At 34.1% G+C, this 27,477-nt stretch overlaps 1 protein-coding gene and 2 long non-coding RNA genes across 5 annotated transcripts; 2 read left to right on the top strand and 1 right to left on the bottom strand.

Moving 5' to 3' along the window:
• Nucleotides 1–6,716: 6,716 nt before the first annotated feature.
• LOC147500117 (uncharacterized) lies at nucleotides 6,717–7,170 on the bottom strand. The gene is made up of 3 exons (XR_015196536.1): nucleotides 7,048–7,170; nucleotides 6,897–6,956; nucleotides 6,717–6,813 (listed from the first exon to the last, which is right to left on the bottom strand). It is a non-coding gene; the product is annotated as an uncharacterized LOC147500117 (long non-coding RNA).
• A 6,576-nt stretch (nucleotides 7,171–13,746) lies between these two features.
• LOC147500116 (ribonuclease TUDOR 1-like) lies at nucleotides 13,747–14,850 on the top strand. 2 transcript variants are annotated; one of them, XM_086559271.1, is made up of 4 exons: nucleotides 13,747–13,858; nucleotides 13,969–14,346; nucleotides 14,607–14,686; nucleotides 14,774–14,850. In XM_086559271.1, exons 1-2 carry the CDS (start codon nucleotides 13,772–13,774, stop codon nucleotides 14,281–14,283), a joined length of 402 nt encoding a protein of 133 aa, XP_086415397.1. In that variant the 5' UTR covers nucleotides 13,747–13,771; the 3' UTR covers nucleotides 14,284–14,346; nucleotides 14,607–14,686; nucleotides 14,774–14,850. The 2 variants fall into 2 exon arrangements, with proteins under 2 accessions (XP_086415397.1, XP_086415396.1); XM_086559270.1 differs by having other exon boundaries at nucleotides 13,969–14,686.
• A 45-nt stretch (nucleotides 14,851–14,895) lies between these two features.
• On the top strand, nucleotides 14,896–21,808 carry LOC147500115 (uncharacterized). Of its 2 annotated transcripts, none has more exons than XR_015194606.1 (4): nucleotides 14,896–16,583; nucleotides 16,658–16,709; nucleotides 16,845–16,929; nucleotides 21,502–21,808. It is a non-coding gene; the product is annotated as an uncharacterized LOC147500115 (long non-coding RNA). The 2 variants fall into 2 exon arrangements; XR_015194607.1 differs by having other exon boundaries at nucleotides 16,658–16,751.
• Nucleotides 21,809–27,477: the final 5,669 nt, after the last annotated feature.

Raw genomic sequence — 27,477 nt, 5'->3', positions numbered from 1 at the left:
ATCCTGCAATATTTAATAATAATAAATGTCAAAAAAATATATATCAAGGGTAAAGTTATGATATTTAATATATGGTTCTTTAAATTTATGCACTTTACTAATTATGGTTACACCCTTACGATAAGACACAAACTTTTAATGTTAGCTAATGATAATTTACATTAATGTGTGATAAAATGTATCAAGCGAAAGTAGTACCATAAGTTATATATAGTTTGATAGGGAGTAGGAGTATTTGACATATCATGTATAGAAAAGCCATGACATTAATGTGAGAGAGACATAACAGATTGCTCTCTTCTTGAACTTTAGCTGTGTCTATAAAAAAATGACATTCCCAATTGACAAACATGAAAGAATCAATCAGCTAATTTTCTTAATTTAATATGATCTGTTACTTTATAAATTTTGTAAATAAGAGGAAAATGTTGTACCTGTACGATTGCTTTACTGGAATAATAGAATAGCCTGCAATATACAAAAGAAGAATTCAGAAACTATCAAAATATTTTGATAAATTGTAGAATTTATTATATGTATAGTAGTTGTGTTTTCTAATAATACCTTTGTTTGGAGGAGAGAAGGTTTGGAGATTAGTGGAGTACGGTGTTTGTTTGTGATTTATAGTTTTTTTTTGGATAAAGATTCGTAGGTATTGAGATAGTAATAGAGTTTTAAGATTTCTAAGTCTCTCAGTCTTGTGTTAGTTTTAGACTTTTAATTGTATAAGACTTTTAATTGTCTAAGAACTGAAGATAAGAGAATTAGGATAGCTTTCAAAGGCTAGAGATGGTAAAATTCAAAATGCATTAGATAAGGAGCTGAATGGGCATCCCCGAACAAAGTATGCACCTGCGCAGTAAGGGTCATAGAGTGTATTGAAGAAGAATGACGTGGCAGGAGTCTTTAGGTTCCAGATGTGCTGGGCCACTACATCCACTATTTGGCCCTTATCATCTCTTGCGGGAACACAATCATCATCAACTGATACAATATACTTTTTGAAGGATACCAAATAACCGAAATACCGACACAAATAGCTTTTGCTTAAGGGTATGTTTGTTGCCTTTATAGTTTTCAGGATGAATTCTTTCCAAACCTAAACCAACATATTTAACAAACAATGTACAAAGATTAAGCAACTCAGAAACTGGCCAACTACAAAATTGCAATAACATGACTACATAAATCCATTCCTGAGCAATGTCAATAAGACTATAACCACACGACAAATAAAAAAACTCAAGTGTACCTGACACCTATGGTTCTTTCTTGTGTAACGTCATCTACTTAGGAATTGAATCTAGGTTAGTTTCCATAAATCACGATCTCAAATGATTGGTCTCAACTATATAGTGAATTGAATGAACAATCACATGTACCTACTTAACAGAGTCATATCATCCGAGCTTATGAATCTTATTACACATACATCAAATTAAAATGCAAAGTGACACCTTGGAGCATGCTTACAATTTTTTTTTTTTGAGATGTGCAGCAAAAAACAGAAGAAGGAACCTTACCTGAGAAACAATCGGTGTTTGGGAAAACGTGGAGTTGTTCATAGATTGTTTGTCCATCAAGTTTGATGGCCGATGACAAAGAAAGGTTACAGTACGTCAACATTTTTCACATTGTTGCAGGAGACATGGAACAATAGGATGAATTGCAAAGAAACCTCAACACCTCCGATCCCTGCTACATGAGAAGCGATAAAACAATATTAAAACTCATTCAATTATGAGATATGAAATCTACATGAAAGCAAATACTAATTGAAAAGAAAAATACCAACATTTGTAAGATGGTTCCAATTATGTTGCCACTACTTGATCTGTTATGTAGAAAGTTTAGTCAAACCTTCAAAGTTCACCGGTTATTTGTGCATGGGCTAACATGGGACATATGTTATTAGGTAACTTGTAGTCTAAACATGGTGTTTCTAAATGGTGTATGCATTGCAATTATATAACCTTACAGTTTAGAATGGTGACACTTGCTTGGTGGTAGGTATATAGTGATTGTAACTGAGATCGGAGAACTACCACCAAATTGCAAAAAAATAATAATAATAAATAAATAAATAAAATCAGGGTGAATTGCTAACACGTATTCATAATGTGAATGAAAGGTCTTCTAAATCTACTCATTGGGATTCCTAGTGCATCTACATGTATACCATTCTAGTAATGGTCTCACGTCCATTGAGAGTAGTCTCAAAAGAAAATAAAAATTTCAATTACAGTATAAGTCCCCACATTAATTGAATAGCTCATAATATTCACATATGATTATCATTAGTCATGTGGGGATAAATTAATTAGATAAATATGCTAATCTAATAAAAGATTTAACATAGGAATGTTAATTAGCCAATATGAGAAGACAACACTAAGTGAAACACCAATAGTGATCCCAAGCTTCATGAGCATTCGTTTTACATTTAAGACTACAATGTGGAGTAGCCTTTGAATCTATTAGATACCGATCCTTGGAAATACTCTGAAAGCAGATTCTAAGTGTTAGTGTAACTACTATAATGAGATCAACATACATCCATTTGATAAATTAGAAACTTGCCGCAAAGGATACCCCATGTTCAAACATTGACATTTTATATAAACCATCGCAATGCATAATATTATTATATTCAAGATCTTATAGGAGCTCTGCAGTTTTTTCAAATTGTTGTTATGTAACTGTTTCTTTGGAACTTGGAAGCAACCCTCTGCTGGCCTAAAAAATCCATGATCAAGTCTTACGAATGACAACTGGCCTTGTCAGTAAATCTGAGAAGAATTACGAATGATGGCTAATTTTGATATTTTGCGGTGTCTGACAATTCATATCTGTGTCCGATACGGACACACCTACCCGTGTCAATGTAACCTAGCTTTATAAATAATGTTTTGTACTACATTGTTCTCCGTTTCTTAGGAAGTTCAAATAAATGGTTTAATCTAAATTGAAGTCGGGATGGCATTTGCCCAAACTAAAAAACTTCTTTTTGAAGGGGCATGCGGGGGGCAGCATCCCAGTTGGTTGCAGCCAATTCGAGGAGGTCACTCGCAAGGTAATGGAGGGAGGCGAGGTTAGGAATTAGGAGCTGGCGTGATGACTCCATGAAGACTACTTATGGGGTGCTTCACGCTAGAGTCTGGTCATGCCTCACTTGGTCTGCTATCTAGGTTGGTTGTTCCTAATGGGCCTGGTAGTGTAAAGATGAAGAATTATAACCATTCTGCGACTGCTAGTCCCTTGTACAGAGCTTTTGGGGTCAATTTAAAGTATGGGTTGAAGTCGGAGGTTGAGGATTTTTTTTTGGAGTTGCTATGATCACTTTGTGAATAAGGGAGGTCTTGTACAGTTTTTACCTTTCATTTGTGCAAGGTTAGGGTGTCGCACTAAGTTGTTGAGTTTGGATAAGGCATGGTGGAAGATTAGATAGGGGAAATATCTTGGGACAGCAGTAATGATGTTGGATGCTCTGGAGCAGTGTTTCAGGTATCCTATTAACAATGTTTTGTCAACCATTATTTCGTGGCACGCGCAGCAAGAGAGAGGTTTGGTTTCAGTCCTATAAACCATTCGACGGAGTGGGGATCAAGCCTTTGTAGTTGTTAGAGATCAAGACTAAAATCAAGAGAACACAGTTGTTGCAATGTAAATGTTTCTTTTTAAACTTCACCCTCAACATTTCTTTTAAATAACTTCCAGGCAAAGGGTGTTTCGACCCATAAGTTGTACTCGTATCTAAGGCAGTTTGGCTTTGTGAGGGATACTGGGGTAGTTCGAGGTGTAAGGTTCAATTTTCGTAGAAAATGCTAAGTCTAAGGACTACAATAGAATGTATTGAAGTGCTAAAAAGATAGTGATAAACTAAGCACATCTTAAGTGAGCTTCTTATATCATTAAAGGGGAACAGTTTACAGCCTATAACTTCCTTATAGGCTGTCCACTTTAGCAGACTATCAAGCAATGAAGTTATTTTTTTGGAAAAATACATAAAAGTTTGCTATGTGCTCTCATAAACTAATTTTGTTATTTTACTCCAATGTACTGCAATATGTGAACTTAGCATTCGGTAACAGAAGTTCTTATATCAGTCTTCATCTGGTTAAGTTCTTATATTAATGGTTAAGTTCTTAACGTTTTGCTTCCTGTGGCATACTCTCTTTATCAAGTTGTACAGTTTTTACCTTTTGTTTGTGCTATTTGTGAATAAGGTAGTAATTTTTGTTACTATTTGTGATTTGTACATCTGACTTGTTGACGTCATTATGATATTGCTTGTTGATGATTTTTATTTCACCGTCTCATGCAGTGGAACGGTTTTCTATTTGAGTGAGAAATCCAACGGCGTTCTTGGCAGGCTCATTGGTAAGTTATGCTCACGTGGGATAAGAACTTTTGTTACCGAATGCTGAGTTCACATACTGCAGTAAAGTTACATGATCTGCATTTCACTAAAATGAGGAAATTACTTCATCAGAGCACATAGCAAACTTTTACGTAAACAGATTCATTTTCCCTTTAATACACTTCTGGATTATTTTAGTTCTATTTTTATTGGAGTTGTGGACTTGTGGCATATATGTTTGTCCTATCCATCATTTCTGCTTAAACGGATGAGTTTATCTATGCAGTGGATATATCGCCGACTGCTTTGTCATTTGTTTGTTTGTTTGGGTGGCTTGATTACTCTTCCTGTCCAGGTAAGTTCGGTCTTATAGCTTGAAGTTTGATAATGTAGCTTTGGTTGTTGGTGTTTTGGAGGAGGCAGAAATTTGGTTAAGACCGATCAATATTTTCGCTAAATTTTATCCGAATATGGATACTCATAAGGTTTATGAGATTCTTCTCGTAATAGTGTAATAGAATTTTGAAGATTAGTGGGGAGTTGTATCTCGATCAAATATTTGCCGAGTCTGAGTGAGGTTGTCCCTTGGTTCTTTTTTATGAACACTATCGCGGCCATCTGGGTATGAACTGTATTGTTTGTCCATATTGTTTTTCTCTAACTCTGGTCATTTATGAGAAAAAATGGCCTTAAACCTTAGTTATAGCGTAAGGTTTCAGTTAAGGTGCAATGCCAAAGATAATTGTCTTAGCTATCCAATCAACAACCCAACCCCATCCTTGTATTTTTGTGGAAACGTGTGTAATCACTGCCTTTTTCCACAAAGCAGTGTGACTGTGTCGTTACTTCCACCTCCTTTAGTTTATTCTTCTGTCTGTCTTCCACCTCCACCATCTTCTCCTTTAGTTTATTCTTCTGTCTGTCTTCCACCTCCACCATCTTGTCCCTTCTTGCCGTACTACACACTTCCATTTCTAACTCAGCATAACACTGTAGGACCCATCATCCTCTAGCAACACAACTGTGAAAAGATGTTTTACATGTTTCCATGAAATCCCACAAAATTGGATTTGAACCAATCCAGCAACTTTGATCATGGTAGCTGCGGTGAAGTAGGCACGCGTATTAACGTCTGAGCCCACATTTTTAAAAATTGTTTTGTTAGGTTCTTAGTAGCAGTCGGGTGTATCTTTTTTCTATTTTTCTTTCGTGCCCTGAAGGGCGGTACAAACAAATCAGGGATTCGCGAGCTAACTAATGATGGCACCTCAATTGCCGAAGTTAAGTTCATACTAAAACAGTTGAAGATTTTCAGAGGGACTTTCTCTACTTCACTATTAACACTTGTGACTCATCTACCGAAACAAAAAATGTATAAACGAACTAAGATACATTCTTTGGCATCTTACCTGACCAATTCATTACAACACCCCTTCATTTTCCTTTGCAATTTTTCTGTCCAAGCTGCGTCGCTAATCAGTATTATATGACAATGCTAGCAAATGCCCTCATCTAAGGGCATTCACAAAAGCCAAAAGGGAATCTACATCTCTGTTTTCTGATGGGTAGTTGATGGCTTGGGAGGAATGTTTAGGAAAGAAGAATAAATCTGATACCTCTGTTTCCACCATCATTCAACTCTAACACTTTTTCTCATACTTTTTCACATTAAAACAACATTCCTCATACTTCAAATACTTCACAAACTCCTATCACTGAAACTCAGAATACTTTTCTGACACCTTGTCAACCTTATTATTCTGACAGATTCCATGACACACATTCCAACAACATATCTAATCTGCACAATTTCCTAGTACTCAGGCAATAAGTACTTCTCAAAATGAACATACAATTCCTGTCCTACAAAATCAATCTCATCCCATCAAGTAACACCAGCTCATATAACTCCTGCCACAGCAATTCTAGACACTCATTCTATGTGTCAAACTCACAAATCCTTATTTAGCTAAATCCACAATCAATATTTTATTACATCGCCTAGTCTATGACGTGGACAATATAATGTAAAATCAATACACGTAACTGCTAATACCTAGTGGTTTCATTTTTATGCTAAGATGAAAGACCATTGAATTTTTAATTATATAGATAAAATGTTAACCAACCAACTATTGAAAACAATGAAAGTAGACTTTGAAATTTTAATATTAAAAATGACAGTTTCCATTTATTAAGAACTGGGTAATTTCCGCTAAGCCAGAACCAATGCATCATGTTTCAGAGTCATTGTCCTGTATTGAAAAAGGAATTAATATTAGTATCTAGTATCATCTATAAACAATGTACATCACCAATAATGGTTTTTTTTTAATGATGGGAAATTGAAAAGTTACCTTGAAATGTAAACTTTTGCAAGCTTTTTTGGCTTTTGGAGATTCATTTGAAAGATTGGTGTTGCTGCGATTCTTTTTGATTTTGGATGTATCTTCCTGTATAGATGAATAGTAGCAGTTCCTTAGTATTACAAATTTTTTTTTAATGTATATTTATTATTGTGAAGTAAGAAATATACCTTTTCTGTTATATCACTTGGTGTTGATATAGCTGTAACACATTTCTCTGTACTTGCTTCCTGGTATTAAGAAACAAAATTATTAGAATTTGATATTATGAATTGAATTTTAAATGTATAGAATTACATATATATGTATTTTTAAATGTACATTTTGTATAAACTCTTCCATTTGTGATTCCTTTGCTGTTGATTGTATAGTCTGCTGCAATGCCTGAAAATTTGTTTGGAAGTAGTAGTATGTAAATTTATAAAATTGAAATATCACTTTAACTTTAAGTATACGTACTTCTTCATTGGTGTTCATGGTAGAAACGTACAAAATATTGTACGTTTTTCTACTATAGTTACTGTTATTTGCAGATTCTTTAATGCGAAAGCAATATTCTTTTCCAACTATACTCTGTAAAATCTGATTAACCAATTCGTTTCCATTGTCTTTGCAAATTTGAAAGTCAACAATATATAATTGTAAAATAGTAGATTTCTCATTTGCCATTTTACCTTATCTTCGATGGCAGCAATTTCTTTTTTTCAAGATGCTTGATCATTATTTTGCAGTCTTCCCAAATGATATTGTGCTTGCATAATTTCGCCATCGGAGATTTCAAAGTTTAACTTGTATCTCAGACATTCCATATTAAAGAAAACCATGTAAGATTGCATATCCGTTATATGATATATTTGTAAAATTGTCATTATTGATACGAGCTTAGATTCGAATGGTTTTGCACTTTTTGCACCAATATCTTGAATTGATTTTTTCAAGCTTATTTTTACAACTTGGGCAACTTTTATAGTAACATGGCATTCTTTCATTATTGAAAACTTTGAAACCTTTGAATTGCACATGTATGATTTACCTGTTATAGAACAATAAATTTAAGATAAACTTAGATAATAAAATGTATATTTTGAAATTTAATAGCAAATTAGACTAATAAACATTAGTTGTTACCTCATTTTCTTGAAATAATATGTCAGCTAAACTTCGTATTCTTCTCATTTGTGTTGCTTACTTGTTGTTTCTTTGGTGTCTTGTTCGTTTTGAAGTGCATCCGCTTTGATCTCATTGTGCTCTGTATATTTTTTAAATAAAAAATATATGTTGAAATGGAAGAACATACTTAAATTAATAATTGACTAAAAAGTAGTTTTATATTACCTTTCCAAATAAAGACGACTTAGGGGGAATATTCTTATTTATATACACATTTGTAGCAAATGTTATTTGGAGATAATCACTGTAATCATACAGTAGTATTTTTATTTATTTACAATATTTATATAATTATTTGAATTTGGGTGAGTAAGAGATATGTACCTCTAAAATTTTGGAATGAAGTTGATGTAACAATTAAGACATAATTTTTATGGGGTGATCTAATGAAATCAGCTGGAATTTGGTCCATGGTGTTACCCCATAAAGTTATTCTCATGGTAGATTTGCTGTAGTTAAAAAGTAGGATACTATTATTGACTTATTTAAATATATAAATTTTGTAACATGTTTCTTACATACCTTGTATCTGCAAGTATAATGTCTCGTCTTTGTCTTTCACTGCCAGATCTAGTAACTGACGTTTCAATTTCCTTGACTTTTATAAGCACACCTATCACATCTGTTGCATGTAAAAGATTATTAAGTATACATGTACACCATATGTTAGTAAGCATAAAAATTTTCAATGAATGTATTACCTATCAGAACAATGTTATTTTTTTTTGAATGAATATTTGTGAAGGATGTGAAGAAGAAAAGGTCCTTTGGAATTTCAATGTCCTGATTGCTTGCTAATTTCAGTATTGCTTTATCATCAAATTCAATCTTGAACTCATGTGTCTGTAAAGACGAATTTTTTCGACGGCTCTTTCACTTTGAAGTTTTTAAACGATTAGGACATTGTCATCTTGAATGAATTTTTCAAACTTCTTTGTTAATTTTAATGAATATGTAGCTTGAATTTCATGACCCTGTACAATGAATAATATATAAGTGAACAATTTATAATAATATATGATGAACAATTTATAATAATATATATGTGTTAAATAAATATTTAAATAAAACCTGTTCGTCCATTAGTAAAATGTCGTTGCTTTTAAGTGCAAGATCATTGAAGAATAGGTCATTCCACTTTCTGGTAACTCTAACTTGAATTTTCCATGGAGTATCTGCTTTGGTGATCATTTTCAATGAATGATATTCAGTTGTCATAATCTTAACCTGTAACCAATTTCATAAAAGTTAGAGTAAAGAACATAAAATAAGAAAATAATTTAATTTTTAAAAACTAATGAAATACCTTTAAAATTGATTTTGGAAAAGAGAAAAGGTCGATGGAAAATTTTCAGGTTTTCTTGATGTGTTATATATCGTCCTAATAGTAGTTTGTTTGTTTAAGAAACTCTATTACTGGTAAACTTCTATTGAATTTGGAATTGTATTTATGTTAGGTCTTTTGTTAATGATAACTTCGTTAGATTTGAGTTGTAATTAGGACATGTCAATGTAATCTTAGGAATCCAACTTAGTAAGGTATCTTTTTTGGTAATAGTAGTTTGTTTGTTTAAGTAAGTCTTGAATTTGGAATTGTATTTATGTTAGGTCTCTTTTTAATGATAGATTTGAATTGTAATTAGGACATGGGTCGATGTACAAAAGGTGAAAGAGTATAATATGCATTACTTGTGAATGAAGAAAGCACCTCATAATAGTGTCATGCTAAGTTGCTAACGCCTTTGGAGTTCAACATAACAGTAGCGACCCCAGGCATGTATGTTATGTCGTACTGCCTTTTGCCATAGTTTCAGTGCCGTGCAGCTGAACTGGTGCTGGAATGCTTATGCAAAACAATTTCAGATTTAATAAATTAGTAAACATACCTAAAGAATCCAATAAAAAGTCTTCTGGTCGTACTGCCTTTTGCCAAAGTTTCAGATTGTCGTGCGGTGAACCGGTCTTTGGAATGCTTATGCAAAAAGAGGTAGCAGAGGACCTGACTTAATATGAACTCCTCCGTCTTCATTAATATCAGGAAGCTCGTTGAGGTCAAACACTGCTGTCTGACTATGTTCAACTACTTGCGACCTCACCACTGAGTTAGTAGTGGTGGGACTTTTGACCGGTATTGGGGAAACCCTGTGACATGTTTTGTGTCCACCTAGAGCTTGAACTGTATCGAATGACTTGTTGCACATCGTGCACTGGTGACTGCGCGCCCTCACCCTTTGATTTGCCCACTCGTGTCTCTTCTGCTGGTGATCCATTACCTATTGCAAAAAATTTGGTACTGAATGTCTCTGAGCAATCCTTCTTTCTCTTGTTATTATGGCTAGATACATGACCACCCACGGCTTGGAAAGTAGTGAAGGACTTACCGCAGAAGCCACATTCTTTAACATTCTTTTGCTTGACATCCATCAGACTTGTACCCAATTGGATAACCCTGATCAAAATCAGATGACTTCGGATAAAACTCTACAGCATACTTTTGTGTGACCTTTGAAAACTGATAGGCGTAATTCTTTTGTAAAGAATGATAAATAAACCCAAGGCAGAGCCATCACATGGTTTAGTCATTAAGTTTTTCTTGAAGATCTTGTTCAAGGGCATATTCTCATGACCAAATGCTAGAAGAAGATACCCAAGGAAGTTTCACTACAGTTGTGTTCCTTGTCAGAGTTCCGGAAGGGAGCATGTAGGAGGGGTGATTTATGTGAATATACTAATGGAGTTTTTGAGTGTTGCCTTCACCATGCAGAGTATAGGACATGCTTCTGCAAGGATGGTATGGGTTGCATACGAAGAGTGTGTTTCTTTGCGCTCACAACTGAAGAGCTTCGTCCTCTCTATGTGTCAACAGCCTCCGCTGTTCCTTTTCCCCATTTAGCTGTATCTGCTGCTATGGAAATGGCTGCTGCCTTGAGTCTATACCTGTCATCGTGATCTTCGTAGAACGAAAAGAAGAATTCATATTTCATTTTGTACTAATCTCACTCTGGATATTGGATTAGGTTCTAGTTACGGTGTAAAAACCGTGTTTTGGGCATATTAGAAGAATTTTTCAGCTGTTTTTGATGATTTTTAGCAGCTCCTAAGAAATTTCATTATAGGACGGATGGCCCCCACCGAGAGAATGTTCATCAATACTGAATACAACAGAACACATATTAATGTCATTTCTTCTTTACCAACAATACTACTACATACCCAATGACTCGTTTCAAACAGGAACAAAATTTATCTTATACATGCGATCCCATGCTTGTAACATTCTATCTACAAAATACACACTTCCAATTCCAAGCACGTGTAGAAACAAATAAGTAAGATGAAGAAGCGCAATTGAGCGAAAATAAAAGTAAAGAACAAAATGATTAGCATTCCGCTCCAAATTGTTTAAGGATCGGTCATGTCTGCTTAGGCAAGAATGGATCAATACGGACCCAAAGCAAGGAGAAAATTGAGGAAAGTAGAATAGACCAAAGGACTACAATAGTGGGAGTCCTGTTCTGCCTCCCCATCAATCCTTTGAGGAAAGGATACAAGTGAACAATCACCCAGAAAGCGAAGAACAACTTACCGAATAAGGGACCCCATGAGCCATACCCATTGTTAATGGCATCAGATATCTAAGTTTCTAATAATGTTAGCCTGTGAGGGATAACGGGTTCAAAAGCTAGGGGATAGGTGATCTTGAGATCCGTTTCCCATGATAACCTTGTTTGCCATCTTTTGTACTTCTTATTTCTGTGGAGATTATTTACTAAATACGGTTAACAAAACAATCTGTGGCTCATAACATTTTAACCACGTTTCTTCATGATTAAAACAACTGCAGAGTAAATGTTTTGGCCATGGCCAGTGCTCCACTGGCAAGAGTTTAGGTAGTCAGATAGGAATGCAGGAAGAAATAGTAATAATGTATTTTGTGTTGAGATTGGTGAGGACTTATCTGGTTAAAGAAATGACGTGTGGAGTAGACTGAAGAAAAATGGCTTGTTTTGGACTTGCCGATTCACCAAGAATGTGTGGAGATGACTCAAGACCTCTTAAATTCTGAGTCCCTTTGAACAGAAAAGTGGATATCTGTTAGTTTGTTTCAGTCTTTGGCCAGTTGTTCTTTTTAGCAGATTAGGTTTGGTTTAGAGGAAGTCTTCTTTTGCCACCGGTTGATTTTGAGAGCACAGAACACGCGATTTTTTCGTGCGTGATTTTCTCTAAGGTTTATGATTCGTTACATGAATACATTCTATAAATCTCTTCCTAGTTTGACATGCCTGCTTCAACTTTTTGAAAACAATCCCAATGTATATGGTAATGTTGTTTGTATGATGGATATGATAACGTTGTCTGTAAGGAAAGCATGATTGTTCAAGTAAGCTCCAGCTTTTTGGAGAGACCATACTTAATCGCCATTGGTGTTGGAGAATGATCACCTGTACTACTTGTCCCAGGGTTTTTATTTAAAGGACTTATGAAGGCTTATTACCAGTCTATTGCTGATATAAATTGGAAATTATATGGCACTATAGCTGGTCGAATGTAATAGGGAATATCGTTAAGTTAATTTACAGTCAACTGGAAATTTTGGCATGGAATTTTGTTGGGTTAGGGAATCTTTAGAAAGCTTGTTACAGTTAATTGTAGAAAACACCTTTACCTGTTTCTGAGGGAGTGTGGTACTTTTGTGGCTTGATGGAGCTTAAACAGGACCTTCTTGAGGGAGTCTAATGCAGGAGGTATCACTACACCAGAATAGCTATTTTGTAACAATGCAAATTTTCAATAAGTAACGGATATAACTGTTACTGAGTTATTATCCGTTACTTACTACTACAAGTGTTGCTTAAAATCTTAAATTAATATTTAATAATGTTTTCACGGTTATGTTGGGATATGCTAATATTTATATCCGTTAGAAAGGAAACAAATATGCAAACTGGCAAATTTGTTAAGGCGGTCACATTTCCCCCTTCTTTTTTCTTCTTTTTTTCGGCTAACACTTAGAAAAAAGGGAATTCTAATTTCGCCTCTTTTTTCGTACGACAGAAAACCAAAAAAAAAACCTCTCTCTGAAGAACCCTAACTTCTCCAATTTCTCTTCACTAGGTTCTCGACGAACCAGGTCAATCTCTTAATAGATTCTCGATTTAAAAAGGTTGTTTTTTTGCTGGTTATCTCTCTCTCTCTCTATCTCATTCCTCTTGGTTGTTTGTAAACATGTTTTTGCACTAATGAGAAAATATAATGAAATCCTTGTTTTTCTTTTTCTAATAGAGATCCTTGTTACTGTTTCGAGCTAATTTCAGTATTAAATAGAAATTAATACTGAAATACTCAACAGACTTCATGTTTAGAGAATACCGTTCAGTTGACTGTTGATTGTTGCTCAAATTAGTAGCATGTATGCATGATTTGATTGAGAATTTACTGGAAAATACTAATTGATTGTGTGCTGATCTATTCATAGCATCCTCAACATGTAGGGGCTGGCTAAATACTTGTATTGGAGTGCAAATATGATGGAAGAGGAGGCAAGACGGAAGCTAAAGACTGCTGAACTTCAAGCAAAGAAGGACCGGCTAAAATATTGGACAAACTATGTTCCACCCACCACAAATTCTAAAGCAATTCACGACTAAAACTTTATTGGAAAGGCAAGTGAATTTTTCAAGTATTGCCTTTAACAAGACGTATGTGCATCCTATATTACTGCTTATACTTCTTGTCCCTGTTTATATCTTTTGGTTTACAGGTGGTGGAAGTTGTAAGTGGAGACCGCATCATTGTTTCGATGATCTTCGCCCCATATGGTAGTCCATTAGCGTAACGGGCGAAAGTGAATCTCTCAAGTATAAGGTCTCCCAAGATGGGTAATCCTCGTAGAGATGAAAAGCCTGCTCCTTATGCTTGTGAAGCAAGGGAGTTCCTACGGACACGCCTTATAGGCCGCCAGGTATGCTACTATTTTCTCCATCTAAAATTCCACTATTAACTGTTTAGTTTCGGTGTACATGTTTTTTTTTTTTTTTTTTACTTTCTTTCATATTGATTTGCATATTTAAGGTAAACGTTTCAATGGAATATTCTAGAAAAGTCAGCATGGGTGATGTACCTGTACCTGGATTAGCTGATTCTAGAGTTATGGACTTTGGATCCGTCTTCTTGGTCTCTCCATCCAAAGTTGAGGCTGATGAATCAACTCCTACTCCATCTGCATCAAGCAGCCAAACACCAAGTGGAAACATTGCTGAGCTGGTGGTTTCTCGTGGCTTTGGGGCTGTCATCAGGCACCGGGATTTTGATGAACATTCAAACTATTATGATGCCCTCCTAGCTATATGCAAAACCTTTGAAGCTTCAATAGAATTGTCTAATTGATCCAGATTCAAATCTGTTGGGGATTCTTGATATTCTCTAAAAAGAAGAAGAAATTTTATTTGGGTGATTTGTTTATTTATTTGTTTTTTAAGTTCTAAAACAGAAAATACAGTTACCTATGCAAGCAAGAAAAACATAGCCCAACTTTGTCTAATATGTAATTGTATGTTAATGACTTCATATTAACTGTATAGTTAATAGGCATTGTTAACTAGAAATTTGGTTCTAAAGTGACTTAGATCACGCAGTAAATGCATTTGGTAGCTTTCTTTGATTTTGCATTGAACTTTCCATCTCCTATGAGTAATCTTTATTTTTTTCAGATATGGGAGAACTATGTTGAAGGGCAGGAAGTAGTCAATGGTCCAAAGCTGTTGAAAGCAGGCAGAAGGAAGTTCTCAAGGTGCCTAGTAAAAATAGTACATTATTTATATTTTTTTTTGCGTTTTTTCTATTAGAGTAATTAACATGTCTAAAATTTCTCATCCAGGTTGTAGTTACAGAAGTTCTTGGAAGCGGTAAGTTCTATGTCCAAACAGTTGAGGACCAGAAAGTGGCTTCCATCCAAAGAAAGAACTTCGCTTCACTTAACCCGCAAGGCATTCATCATTGATGTTTTTAATCCCAAGAAGGGTGATATTGTCCTTGCCCAATCTAGTGCAGATAATTCCTGGAACCGAGCAATGATAAGAAAGCACATTTCAGTTCCCACATCAACTACAGAATTATAGTTCTTTTTTTTATTCTTTTTGACAGCTTAAACAACAAAGACGACAAGGGAAATGTAGTTTTTTTTTATTTGCATTTGGTTGAGAATGTTTCACATTATCTACTACTGTGGCGCCATATGTTAATGAAAATGGACTTCTTAGTTACTTTGGATAAAAAGAATCCCTTTCTTAATAAAATGCGTCCACGGCAAAATATTTAATTTGTTATCATGGCTTTCCTGCCATTTCAATTGGAATTTCGTGTTTTGGTCCAGACTGATGAGTGAATATAAGCTGAAATCATTGGATGCTTCTAGCGGTTCTTCCAAGTGATCTTGATTTCAAGCTCTTACATGGGGGGTTCCTGGGTTGGAAATGGGGGTGAAAGATCACTGAATCCATATACTAATAGTAACACTTGAACTGATAATTAGCTTATTGGTGGTTTTAAGTTCCAAGGATGCCAGATAGCTGCTTAGTCATACACGCATAAAGGGAATTTCCTTTTGCAGTATAAATGCCCTTATACTTCTCTAACTATATTTTTTGATTGGTGGTATGTGTTTGTAAGAGTATCATATTGCTTAGCACATGTCTTCATGGCTATAATTCTTCTACATTCTACTTAAATGTTGTGTTTATTTATTTACAGGCCCTTCCACCCACAGAGATAAATTTTGTGCCACTGAAACATGTACACATTTTGATAATATTATGAGCCCTTTCTCTTTCTTTAGAAATGATTGTTTTCAGGCCCTAAAAATGATTATTGTTTCTCGATTGCTCAAAGGTTAAACTAAGTCTCTTATCTAGCTCATGCAACTATTCTCCTAGTAATAGTTGATTTGTCTAGAACAGATTTCACAATTTTTTTAGATTTGGTGGTCTTAATGTCATTAAGAGTATGGGCTTCCATGCTTTATTGTCATTTTCCTATATGTTTACTGAAAAAGTTCAGGATTCCATGTTTTAAATATAATAGTGTGGAATGGGAAGACAAAACAATATATGGAAACATTGTTATGTAATAGTTGACTAATCATGTAAAATTCTTACCTAAAAGAAACATGAGTACCCTTTTGGCATTCTTCTTTTTATTCATCTATATTTTACTAGGTCTCTTTATTCTTATCTAGCTTATGTGAGGTGCTGGGAGCTGAATTGCATATGATTTTTATGAATGATCTCAGTTCGTCCTTGTTGATCTTCCTTACGCCATCTGTCTCATTACTTGATTGTTTCTGCATTCTTTTCGTATTGCTGTAATGTTTTTTATTTGGGGTTCGGCTCTTTCTTACTTTTGGTGATGAGCAGCGGTGACAGTGTCATGGTTTAAATGCAAAAGGGCATTTCACTATTCAATCGAAAACCTTCCAAGGGCATTAACTTTCTCATAAGTTTGAGGAAAATCAGCGGTTCTCCAGAAGAAGTTGCTTTGTTTATGAAAGACACTAATGGGCTTAATCAAACCATGATTGGAGATTATTTGGGCGAAAGGGAAGAATTTTAATTCAAGGATTATCTATTTGAAATAGTGGAAAGTTTTCCACAAAATCTCAGAAAACTCTCCCACTTCTCCTGTTTCTTACGGTATGAGTAAATACTTTGATAGTTTTTTTCAATTATTTTACAAGTCATTGTAGTGAGAATTTTGTTTCCTTAAGATGATGCTGATGGAATTCAGGAATTTATCCAAGTGAGCCCCACAAAGAATAGGCAAGAAGCAATTGTCCCTTTTTCCTGAGATTACGATATGAGGCGAGTAACTACTTCTAAGTTTCATTGCTTGTTTGCCTTGACTTTTGTACTAATCAAGTGTATTTTGTTTCATTTTTTCCCCATATTTTTTAGGCTCACAACGAGTAGCCTTATTCCATTATGCTGCCTCAATTCTGTTTTTGATCCTTGCAATTGTAATATGCAATGCAAAACTAAGGTAGGTTCCAAAATTTGTCTTTTAACTATGCTACTTGTGAAGTGGATATAACTTTATGTTATTGAGTACTTAAGTTTGTTAACAAATGCTTGCAACCATTCTTTGGTTTTAAATCCAGATTTACATACAAATGACTTTGAATTGTTTTCCATTTTTTAAGTAGTGGCAGTAGTGTATCTTATTTATTTGTCTTGTGTCTTAGACCAACATTACAACAATGTGGACAATACACTGGGCTTACGTTCGTTTTAATTGCATCACTTGCACTTCAGTAAGAATAATCAGCTCATGCATGTATTAAACATGTACCTTTTGGCCAGCAAGCTTGACGTGTCAATATCGTTAATGGCATCATCTCGCATTTGGCCATTGTTGTAGGCTTTATCTTAAAAAGGTAGTTTATTCCTCGTGTTCTATGTTATTCAGGTCTGCCCACCTTTTAAATCTTGAACCCCAACATACTTGACCAAGGCAACAATATTATTTTTGAAGGGTATGCACTATTTTTGGTTGGTTTACAACTACTATTTTTGGTTGTTTTTTCTTCAATTTCAAAGTGAAGATTATAGGATCAAGTCAATGGGTCCATTTGGCAAAAGCTCCAACTAAAGGAAGACAAAAATATTCTTACAGAAACATAGGCCACTTGACTGAATGATTCCATCTGCTTATGTGGTAACTCAAAGTTAAACATTATACTTGTAAAGTATACTAATACTACTTATATCTATTATTAGGTTTATAGCTCTTTTGCTATTAGTTATTAACTAGTTTTCGAACCCGTCCTACGAACGAGGTGTCGTTATATTAAATTATTTTAAAAAATATTAGCAATTATGCAGAGCTATGAGATGTATATGAAAATTATATTAATCACTCATTCAAATTTCTTGTACCACTCTCAATAAAAAGAAACACCAAACCTTGATAAAACCTATCAACTTCTTTTAGTTGTTAGGTTTAATAATTGAAGTTTGATGAGAATGTTCAATGTGGCGAAGATGATATTGAAACTACTTGAATAGCAAGACACTCTCAATCATAATAAAAGAATTATGATAAACACAATTTAAAATGCAAAACTATACTTGTCGAGACATTATATTCCCCCTACAAATAATAGAACTATGTTTTGAGGTTAGTTCAATGCATTTACATCAAGTTTTCAATTTTCTATTAATTATTCATTGAGGTTAGTTCAATGTAGTTATTACATCTAGTTTCCGGTTTCGATTAATTATTCTTTGAGGTTAGTTCAATGCAATTGCATCAAGTTTCTGATTTTTCGTTAATTATTCTTTGAGGTTAATTTAGTGCAGTTGCATCAAGTTTATGAATTCTCGTTAGTTATTCATTAAGGTTAATTTAGTGCAGTTGCATCCAATTTTTGATATTTCGTTAATTAGTTTTTTAGATTAGTTCATTGCATTTCCATCCAGGTTCTAATTTCTCGTTAATTACTCTTTCAGATTAGTTCAATACATCTACATCCAATTTCTGATTTCCAGTTAATTATTTTTAGAGGTTAGTTTCGATGTTCAATGCATTTGCATCTAGCTTCAAATTTATGGTTATTTATGCTTTGAAGTTAGTTTGACCCATCTGATTTCTGATTTCTTGTTAATTATTCTTTGAAGTTATTTCAATACATTTGTATCAAATTTCTGATTTTCCGTTAAATATTCTTCAAGATATTGCATCCAATTTATGATTTACCATTAGTTAATCTCTTATTTTAGTTTAATGTAGTTGCATCCAGTTTCTGATTTTTCGTTAATTATTTTTTGAGGTTAGCTCAATGTAGTTGCATCCAATTTTCGATTTCTAGTTAATTGTTCTTTGAGGTTAGTTCAATGCATTTGCATCAAGTTTTTATTTCCCGTTAATTATTTTTTTAGGTTCAATGTAGTTGCATCAAATTTATGATTTTCCATTAATTATTTATTGAGATTAGTTCAGTACAGTTGCATCTATTTTTCGATGTTTCGTTAATTAGTCTTTGAGATTAGTTTATTATATTTGCATACAGTTTATGACTTCCCGTTAATAACTCTTTGAGGTTAGTTCAATATATCTGCATCTAGTTTTTGATTATTTATGCTTTGAGGTTAGTTCGATGCAATTACATCCGGTTTCTGATTTTTTGTTAACTATTCTTTAAGGTTATTTCAATGATTAATGCATTTGCATCTAATTTCCGATTTCCCGCCAATTATTCTATGAGGTTAGTTCAACGTAGTTGCATTCAGTTTTTGATTTTCTATTAATTATTTGTTGAGATTAGTTCAATGCATTTGCATCCAGTTTCCGATTTTCCATTAATTATTATTTGAAGTTTGTTTGATGTATTTGCATACCGTTTCCAATTTCCCGTTAAATATTTTTAAAGGATTTGCATCCAATTTATAATTTTCTCTAGTTATTCTCGACGTTAGTTTAATGAGGTACATCCGTTTTCGATTTTGAGTTAATTACTTTTTGAGTTTGGTTTATTGTATTTGCATAAAGTTTCTGATTTCCTATTAATTACTCTTTAAGCTCAGTTCAATGTATTTGAATCCAGTTTCCGATTTTCTTTTAATTATCCAATGTGGTGTATAATACCAACTTCAAACAGGACATAAAAATAAATTATGTTTCATTTACTATGTGGGATCGTCATAAAAAATTATCCAGTTCCCGATTTCCCGTTAATTATTCTTTAATTTATACATGACTCACTATATAGGATCTTCAAAGATTATCTACGAATGTGTGATGTTATATTAATTATTCTGAAAAATATATACAACTATATATACATAACTATTATATTGATCACTCATCCAAATTTCTTATAACGTGAAAACCCCGCTATCCATTTAAAAAAACAGAACTCGCCCTTGATAAAACCCTTCAACTTCATTTTGTTGTTTAATAATAGAAGTTTGATTGAAGTTTTGTGAGATTGCCTAATAATGCGAAGTTCATTGAAGCTACTTGAATAGCAAGGCGTTCCCAATCATACAAAAATAGATAAGATAAACACTATTTTAAATGCAAAACTATATTTATTGAGACATTCCCACAACATATAACACAACTATGTTTTGAGGTTAGTTCAATGCATTTGCATCCAGTTTCTGATTTTCAATTCTGTTATTTATTTTTTTATGTTAGTTCAATGGAGTTGCATTTAGTTTTCGATTTCCCTTTATTTATTTTTTGAGGTTAGTTCAATGCATTTACATCTAATTTCCTATTAATTGTTCTTGGAGGTCAGTTCAATGCATTTGCATCCAATATTTGATTTCCCGTTAATTATTCTTTGAGATTTTTTTAATGCATTTGCATCCAGTTTTTTATTTTTTGTTTATTATTCGATAAGGTTGCATTTGCATATAGTTTCCGATTTCCCGTTAATTATTGTTTGAGGTTAGTTCAATGAATTTGCATCCAGTTTTCGATTTTCCGTTAATTATTTCTTAAGGTTAGTTCAATGCATTTGCATCTAGTTTATTTTTTGAGATTAGTTCAATGCAGTTGCATCCGGTTTTCGATTTCCATTAATTATTATTTAAGATTAGTTCTACGCATTTGCATCATGTTCCCAATTTATAGTTACTTTTTCTTTGATGTTAGTTCAATGCAGTTGCATCTAGTTTCCGATTCCCATTAATTTAATCATTGAGGGTTACTTCAATGCATTTCCAACCAGTTTTCGATTTTCCGACAATTATTTTTTTATGTTAATTCGATGTATTTGCATCCAAGTTTTGATTTCCCGTTAATTATTCTTTAAGGTTAGTTTAATGCAGTTGTATCCATAGTCTATTTTCCCATTAATTACTTTTTAAGATTAGTTAGTGTTTTCATTTGTATCAAGTTTTCGATTTTCCATTAAATATTATTTGAGATTAGTTCGATGCATTTGCATCCAGTTTTCGGTTTCCCATTAATTGTTCGTTGAGTTTAGTTTCATATAGTATTGGGTGTACACTTAGTTTCATGTTGTCCGCTTAGTTTTAGGTGTACACTTAGCTTTTAGTGTACACAGTTACTTATTTTATGATTAGTTGACTTTTATTTTTTCATTTTTGTCAGTCACATGTGAGGTTAACAAATGTAGAAAATAAATGTTCAAGCAACTCAATTCATTTTTTCCTTTGATATTTCATTATCTTTTTCTAGAAAGAAACTTTGTTATGTTAAATTTCACCTAAGATTAGTGTGAAAACTATTCTTTGTTGGGTAAGAGTTTTAGGGTGGAAGCTATTGTTTTTAGCAATTTAGTTTTTTTGTGTCCTATTTTTTTTCGTTTGTGAAATTCTAGATGAGATTGTTTCCTTCTATATATTATATTTTTTTGTAATTAGTAATAGAGTTTAGAAAAAACTGGTGTCGATGTGAGTGCTCAAATTATCTAATTTTTCCATATTAGTCTCTTACTTTTTCGTAATTAGCCAAAGAATTTAACAAATATTGGAGACTCTGTGAATGCTCAAAAAATAGAGCCAAGAGGGTACAACTATAATATATATCTAAAGATAATGGCAACATAGCTTATGGTTTTTGTTTCCTTCATTTGATCAGGAGGCGTTAGATACTGTTTGACTTTGTAAAGATGATCAAGAGAGTACATTGCTATGCTGGCTTCTGTGCTATGGCTAGGAAACATTTTTGTTCAAGTAGACAATGAGAACCATGTGCTTGTTAGGTTTGTCAATATATGTCTATCTGTATATGGTAGAAATGAATCAAGGAAGGAAGTAGGAAAACTCATTGTGAGACTTTGTTTTTGTTTCAATATAAATTGTTATTTGGATTGGAGGCTTTGTTTCTTTCTATGTAAATTGAGATTTGGATTGGTGGTTTTATTTCAATAAAGTCTAATTGGTTATTGGTTTTTCTTGTTATTCATTTGTTGTTTGAGTTGTTGTGTAGATATTTATATGAGATGGAATAGTCAGATGTGGAAGAATTAGATTTGCAGGGTGGAAAAAATTTGACTAAAAGTTTGCAGGGAAGAATTTTTTTTTTTCTTGGACTAAAAGTTAGTAATGGATATATTTGTTACATTATTTGACCCAGGATTTTTTTTTAGTGGCTGTAGTTTACTAACGGTTATTTCCATTACAAACAATAGTTAGTAAATAGCACATCCATTACTAATGGATATATCCATTAGAAATAACATTTAATTGGGCCATCAACAGTTGGCTATTTGTTACAAAGAATTTTAGTAACGGATATAACCGTTACTAAAATTATTAATCAGTAACGGTTATATCCGTTACTAAAATTGGCCTAAGTGACAGTGACGCCCCAGAGCTAACGGATATAACCGTTAATAAAAATATAAATAACGAATATAACCGTTAGTAAACACCTTTTATGGTGTAGTGTATGTTGGAATTGATAGGGAGACCTAATGTAGTCATAATAAGAATCATGAAGTAATCTCTAAAGTGAACAATGTTAAAATGTTGAGATAATGCACTTGGATACTGTTGTGCAGTGGACGGTGAGAATTGTGGTTGGTTTCACAGTACCGCTGCCGCTTTGCTCCAATGTAACAGTGCTTTTTGTTATTATTACTATGTATCAATTCCTAAAAAATACGAAAATGTTTGAAGCTATCTATCTTTTTGCTTGTTGTTCCTTTGCTGCTTTATGCATGGTTTGTGGGTGGGGGGTCGTTCTTCCATATAAGAGTGTTTGTGTCTGGGTCTGGTCCTAGTTACTAATTCTTTAGGTGTTGCTGCACTGTTTTTAGACATATATCAATTCAATTCTTTTTATGGATAAAAAAATAAGAGAAAAAATAATTGTGCAAAGCATCTTTCAGTTTTTTTGCCTTAAGTTTATTACAGTTCAACCTCCTCAATACCGAAACACACACAATGTGGTGCTCCGTGATCGCTTCCTTATATATCTAAGTTTCTAATAATGTTAGCCTGTGAGGGATAACGGGTTCAAAAGCTAGGGGATAGGTGATCTTGAGATCCGTTTCCCATGATAACCTTGTTTGCTATCTTTTTGTACTTTTATTTTTCGTGGAGATTATTTACTAAATACGGTTAACAAAACAATCTGTGGCTCATAACATTTTAACCACGTTTCTTCATGATTAAAACAACTTCAGAGTAAATGTTTTGGCCATGGCCAATGCTCCACTGGCAAGAGTTTAGGGAGTTGTTCTTGAAGGTCTTCAAGTTTGAGCTTATACATGGGGAAGGGGCATAGGGATATGAGAAAAACTAATTTACCTTCACGACTATAAGTTGAGGGGGTCACGTGACTCATTTTCTTGAATCCTTTCATTGCCTTAGTTGGGGACCTCTGAAAATGAGTCAAAAGCTAATTTGGTCAGGATACTTACCATTGATCAGTGTGTTTGATCTTTATAAACTTATCGTAAGAGTTGGTCAATTTTGGAGATTGCCGGTGATGGGTTGTAGACACCATATTGATATAATTTATACATGGTAGTAACTTTGTTATTTTTGCAGGTGCACAAGTTCAGCAAACATTGCAGAAGTTGTGACAAATGTGTTGATGGATTTGATCATCATTGTCGGGTATGTAATCACCTTAATTACTGGAACTTGCTGCCTGTAGGGTGAAAACCAATGCTACAGGTCAAATTAAGATCTCCTTTGTCAAAATCAATGAATAAGATTGTTACACACACACTCAAATAGACACATATTATGTATGGCATTAAGTTGACTCTGAGTGGTTAATAAGATACAGGAAGTAATCTCTAAAGTGAACAATGTTAAAATGTTGAGATAATGCACTTGGATATTTACCACAAAAAAATAAAAATTAACTTGGTGGAAATTATGAAGGTGCTCAAGCAGTTAAGTTAACTGAGGCGGTGGAGGTGGAGTTTCACTCTCTTTATTTGGTCCATGCTCTGGTATTCAGTGTTTAAGAGATGGTATACAATTATCAGACTATTATTTGGCAAAACCTCTTATGCTTGCCTTTCTCTACCACCTATCCGATGTATATCATTTTCTTGTTGGAATTTGATGAAAAATGCAAAATCCCTGTGTTTTGTGCAGTGGTTGAATAATTGCGTTGGGAGGAAAAATTACATCACATTTGTGTCTCTATTGGCATTTAGTCTTCTTTGGGTGAGTAACATAGGTTTGATGCTTTACTTTCCTATAACTTCTTGAGGCTTGTATTGTAGCTAAAATTGAGCGGTGACTTCTTTTCTCGGTTCATGGTTGAGTGCGGGGTTGGAATTGCGATCTGGTGCGGTGATTTTTCTTGATAAAAGAGCTACCGAGCATCATATAACCGGAGAGGCTTGGTGTTGGGTTCTCTCGGCCTATTTTAGCTAGTGTGGTGGTAAACTCGAATTTTTTTATGTTTACTTTCTCGCTTTACTTCGGCCTTCTTTTTGTCTAGATTTTTGTCTGTATAAGGACAGGCTGGTCTTCTTTATAAGCTTAAAGTCGGTCCTGTTCAGTGTTTCTAAATTCCATTGTTTGATGTGTCATTTGTATCATATTTGTAACTATCTTTTTATGTAGGGTAATAACTACTCAACATAAGAATTTTAACCACCAATGAAGCAAGATAAGGTTGTTTCTTAACACTAATGTGAAAAAGCAGGATATAGCGTACACAAAGGTATGTATTCATAGAAAGTTATGTGAGTTGAGATCAACTTTATATTTCTATAGCATTTGTACTTGTGATAGTCATATTGATGCTTAATATTTATGCAGACATATATCTTTAAGAATGAATTTAAAGTGGGCCAACTTAAAGAAATTGATTAAAATAAATTACATATTACTAAATCCCAAAAAAATGAAATTTTCTTTAGAGTAGAGTATGTGAATAGAGAAGATTTTATAAATGAAATTGGTCATGTTGTGATTAAAGACTGAAAAGTCATACAATATATTAGAATAATTTAAACGAAAATCAAAAGTGGGAACTAAAAAAAAATGTGGACATTAAAAAGGGACTACCATAAAGAAGCAAAATGGATAACTTAATCACTTTTCCATAAACTTTGGAAGTGCTTATGTGAAGGTATATGTCCTGCTTATGCATCAAGTCATGTGGGATTGTAAGTCATTGGAGCATAGTTAAAGATTTTTAATACGATTGTATTCAGTAAGTTTCCTCTGAATATTTGAGTTTTTGTAACATTCCACCGTCAGCCTGACACCAAGGCAGTATAGGGTTTCGGGACTTCTTCAGCTGCTATCAGCAGTTTGCAAAATCAAGAAAGATACAGGTGTTGCTTGGAGAGGCAGGGGAAGAGGAAATATAGAAGCAATTCACTCTACTCACAACCGCTCTCATAGAGGAATTGGAGCAGCGAATAATGTATTGGAAATTGGTAAGTGGGGGAGAGGTATAGGAAAGACTCTGGAATCACAATGGAACAGAACTCCCGACTTGCGTAGGAGGATTCAGTCTTTACATGGTTCTCCTGCGGCAAGTGGATATGGCAGAGGAAATGGAGCAGCAAACAATATGAGACCTACAACATCATATAGCTCCTCATTTGAAATAGGAAAGTGGGGCAGAGGTGGAGAGATGGATGATATCCAATCATCATGGAATCAAAATTCTGATTCTTGTAGGCGAGTTAACCTGCCTTTGGCACATGCAAAAGATATTGGCTCATCAATGGAACAGGATTTATGATTCTGGGCAGATGCAGGCCTTTTCTAGTTCAGCTGTTGCCAGTACAAAGAATGTCCCAGTGAGAGGCAAGGAGCATATAGTGTTATGGAGATATCAAACTCCTGAGTAACTCCTGAGTCTAATATGATAGTACACGCACCAAATCAAGTCCTCGGAAGAGGTACGGGTGTTCCTGAAGGAACATGGTTGGCAAAGAACAGTTCCTGGGCGTTAAGAAATGCCACAAAAAATTATAGTAATTTTGCCTGGCAGCGTGATTAATTACATCTGGTTTGACAAATGGGCGTATATAGTGTTCCACTTATGGTTTAGCGGAATATATTTGGACTCACCACGGTGGTGACGGGGAGGAAGATGTAAGATACAATCGGGCGACTCTAGCCTTTTGTTGACACGTTAATGGGTTCCTCATTCTTGCGTTGATCCTATTTTTGGTGCAAGCGTCGGGGAAAATGTTGCAAGCATCTTGTACTTGTTATATGGCTTAATCGTAAGTACAATGTGGTCAAACTGAAAAAGCGTATTTCTGGTGTGACAGCATGACAAGTACTTGTTATATGAACTGTAAGTAGAAGGGCTATCGTATTTTTTGGGGTGAGTGTGGTCTGTAAGTTGAATGTGGTATGCTTTTTGTATGTTCTGGACTTTTGGGTAGTTGTTGTAAGTAGGATATGGAGTTTAGCAATTGTCAACATAATGAGGAGAAAATAAAACATAAATGATATATATCTTTTCGACCAATAAAACTTAATAAATTGATAATATCCAATTTTTTCTAATCTATTGATATGATGCAAACAGATACATCAATTAGCTAGAAGCTAATAGTCTACGAAGGCAACAAAACCAAAACAGAAGAACAGATAGCAACACAGAAAGTGCCACTCCTATGAAAACACTCCTCCCACCGAAAGAGGTATAATCATGACGCTTTCTTATCTCATTCATATGATATTTCGAATCGGTTGCTGAAACTGGGAATACTGAATATAGTCTCTAGTTATATCAGAACTCTGTAGGTGTTGTTATTTCTGCTACCAATTTTTCCCAGGGGATTTGTCTTACTCCGCTATATCTTCTCCTACTTTCTCCACCACCGCAACTAACAACATCAGCAATTCCTTCTCCATCTCCTGCATTGTAAGTAGTGGTTTCTTCTTTTGGAGTTGCTACTTGAGTTTCAGCTGTGGTAGTTATTGTAGTTGATTTAATGCTTCCACCTTCTTGTTTTACTGTAGAGAGATAGGAAATAAAGACAAAACAAACACCTGATTGCCTCAAATGAGGTGGCCTAATTTTTACTTGGAAGTGAATATATATATTAGAAGAAAGAATATTGTTCGATAAAGATGAAATAATATTAGTTTACCAACAGAGGTGTAAAAGTATGTTAAAGAAATGTGTCATAGGAACATTCAAAATGACTCGATACAAAAATTTAAATAAAGCAGATAATTGAAAATGAGATGAGGGAATAATAAAAAGGGCACTATTATAACTAACCATGATCCAGAATTTAAGGATATATGAGATATGTTCACTCTAACCAAGTTTGTTTTTAAGCGCCGAGGGGTGAAGTGGACAAAGTGCTTAAGCACCTGCACCTCCCTGCTAACAACATAATAGAGAAAGGTAAATAAAAAAAAACTTACAATGACAGTGATGAGTAGAGAATGTCAAGGAAGATTGTTGAAAACTTCTTGGAAGACAATATTTTTGGTATGCTGATGCAATTTGTCTTCTCTGTCGTTTAATAAAATCTTCAAGCCAGAGCGTGAAGTCACACATGACACTGCAACATATAACTGCCCATGCGAGAATGTTGAATTTTTGAGATATACTCCAACACTGCTTAGAGTTTGGCCTTGGCTTTTGTTTATTGTC

Source organism: Coptis chinensis, chromosome 5, assembly GCF_015680905.1.
Source record: "Coptis chinensis isolate HL-2020 chromosome 5, ASM1568090v1, whole genome shotgun sequence".
Classification (NCBI taxonomy): Eukaryota; Viridiplantae; Streptophyta; class Magnoliopsida; order Ranunculales; family Ranunculaceae; genus Coptis; species Coptis chinensis.
This window is presented reverse-complemented; position numbering and strand designations above follow the sequence as displayed.

Bases quoted from the DNA above. Each gene is read 5' to 3' on its own strand.
- LOC147500116 (XM_086559271.1), top strand. From the start codon at position 13,772: ATGGGTAATCCTCGTAGAGATGAAAAGCCTGCTCCTTATGCTTGTGAA. The intron at 13,859-13,968 runs GTATGCTACTAT...TGCATATTTAAG, and splicing joins CACGCCTTATAGGCCGCCAG to GTAAACGTTTCAATGGAATA.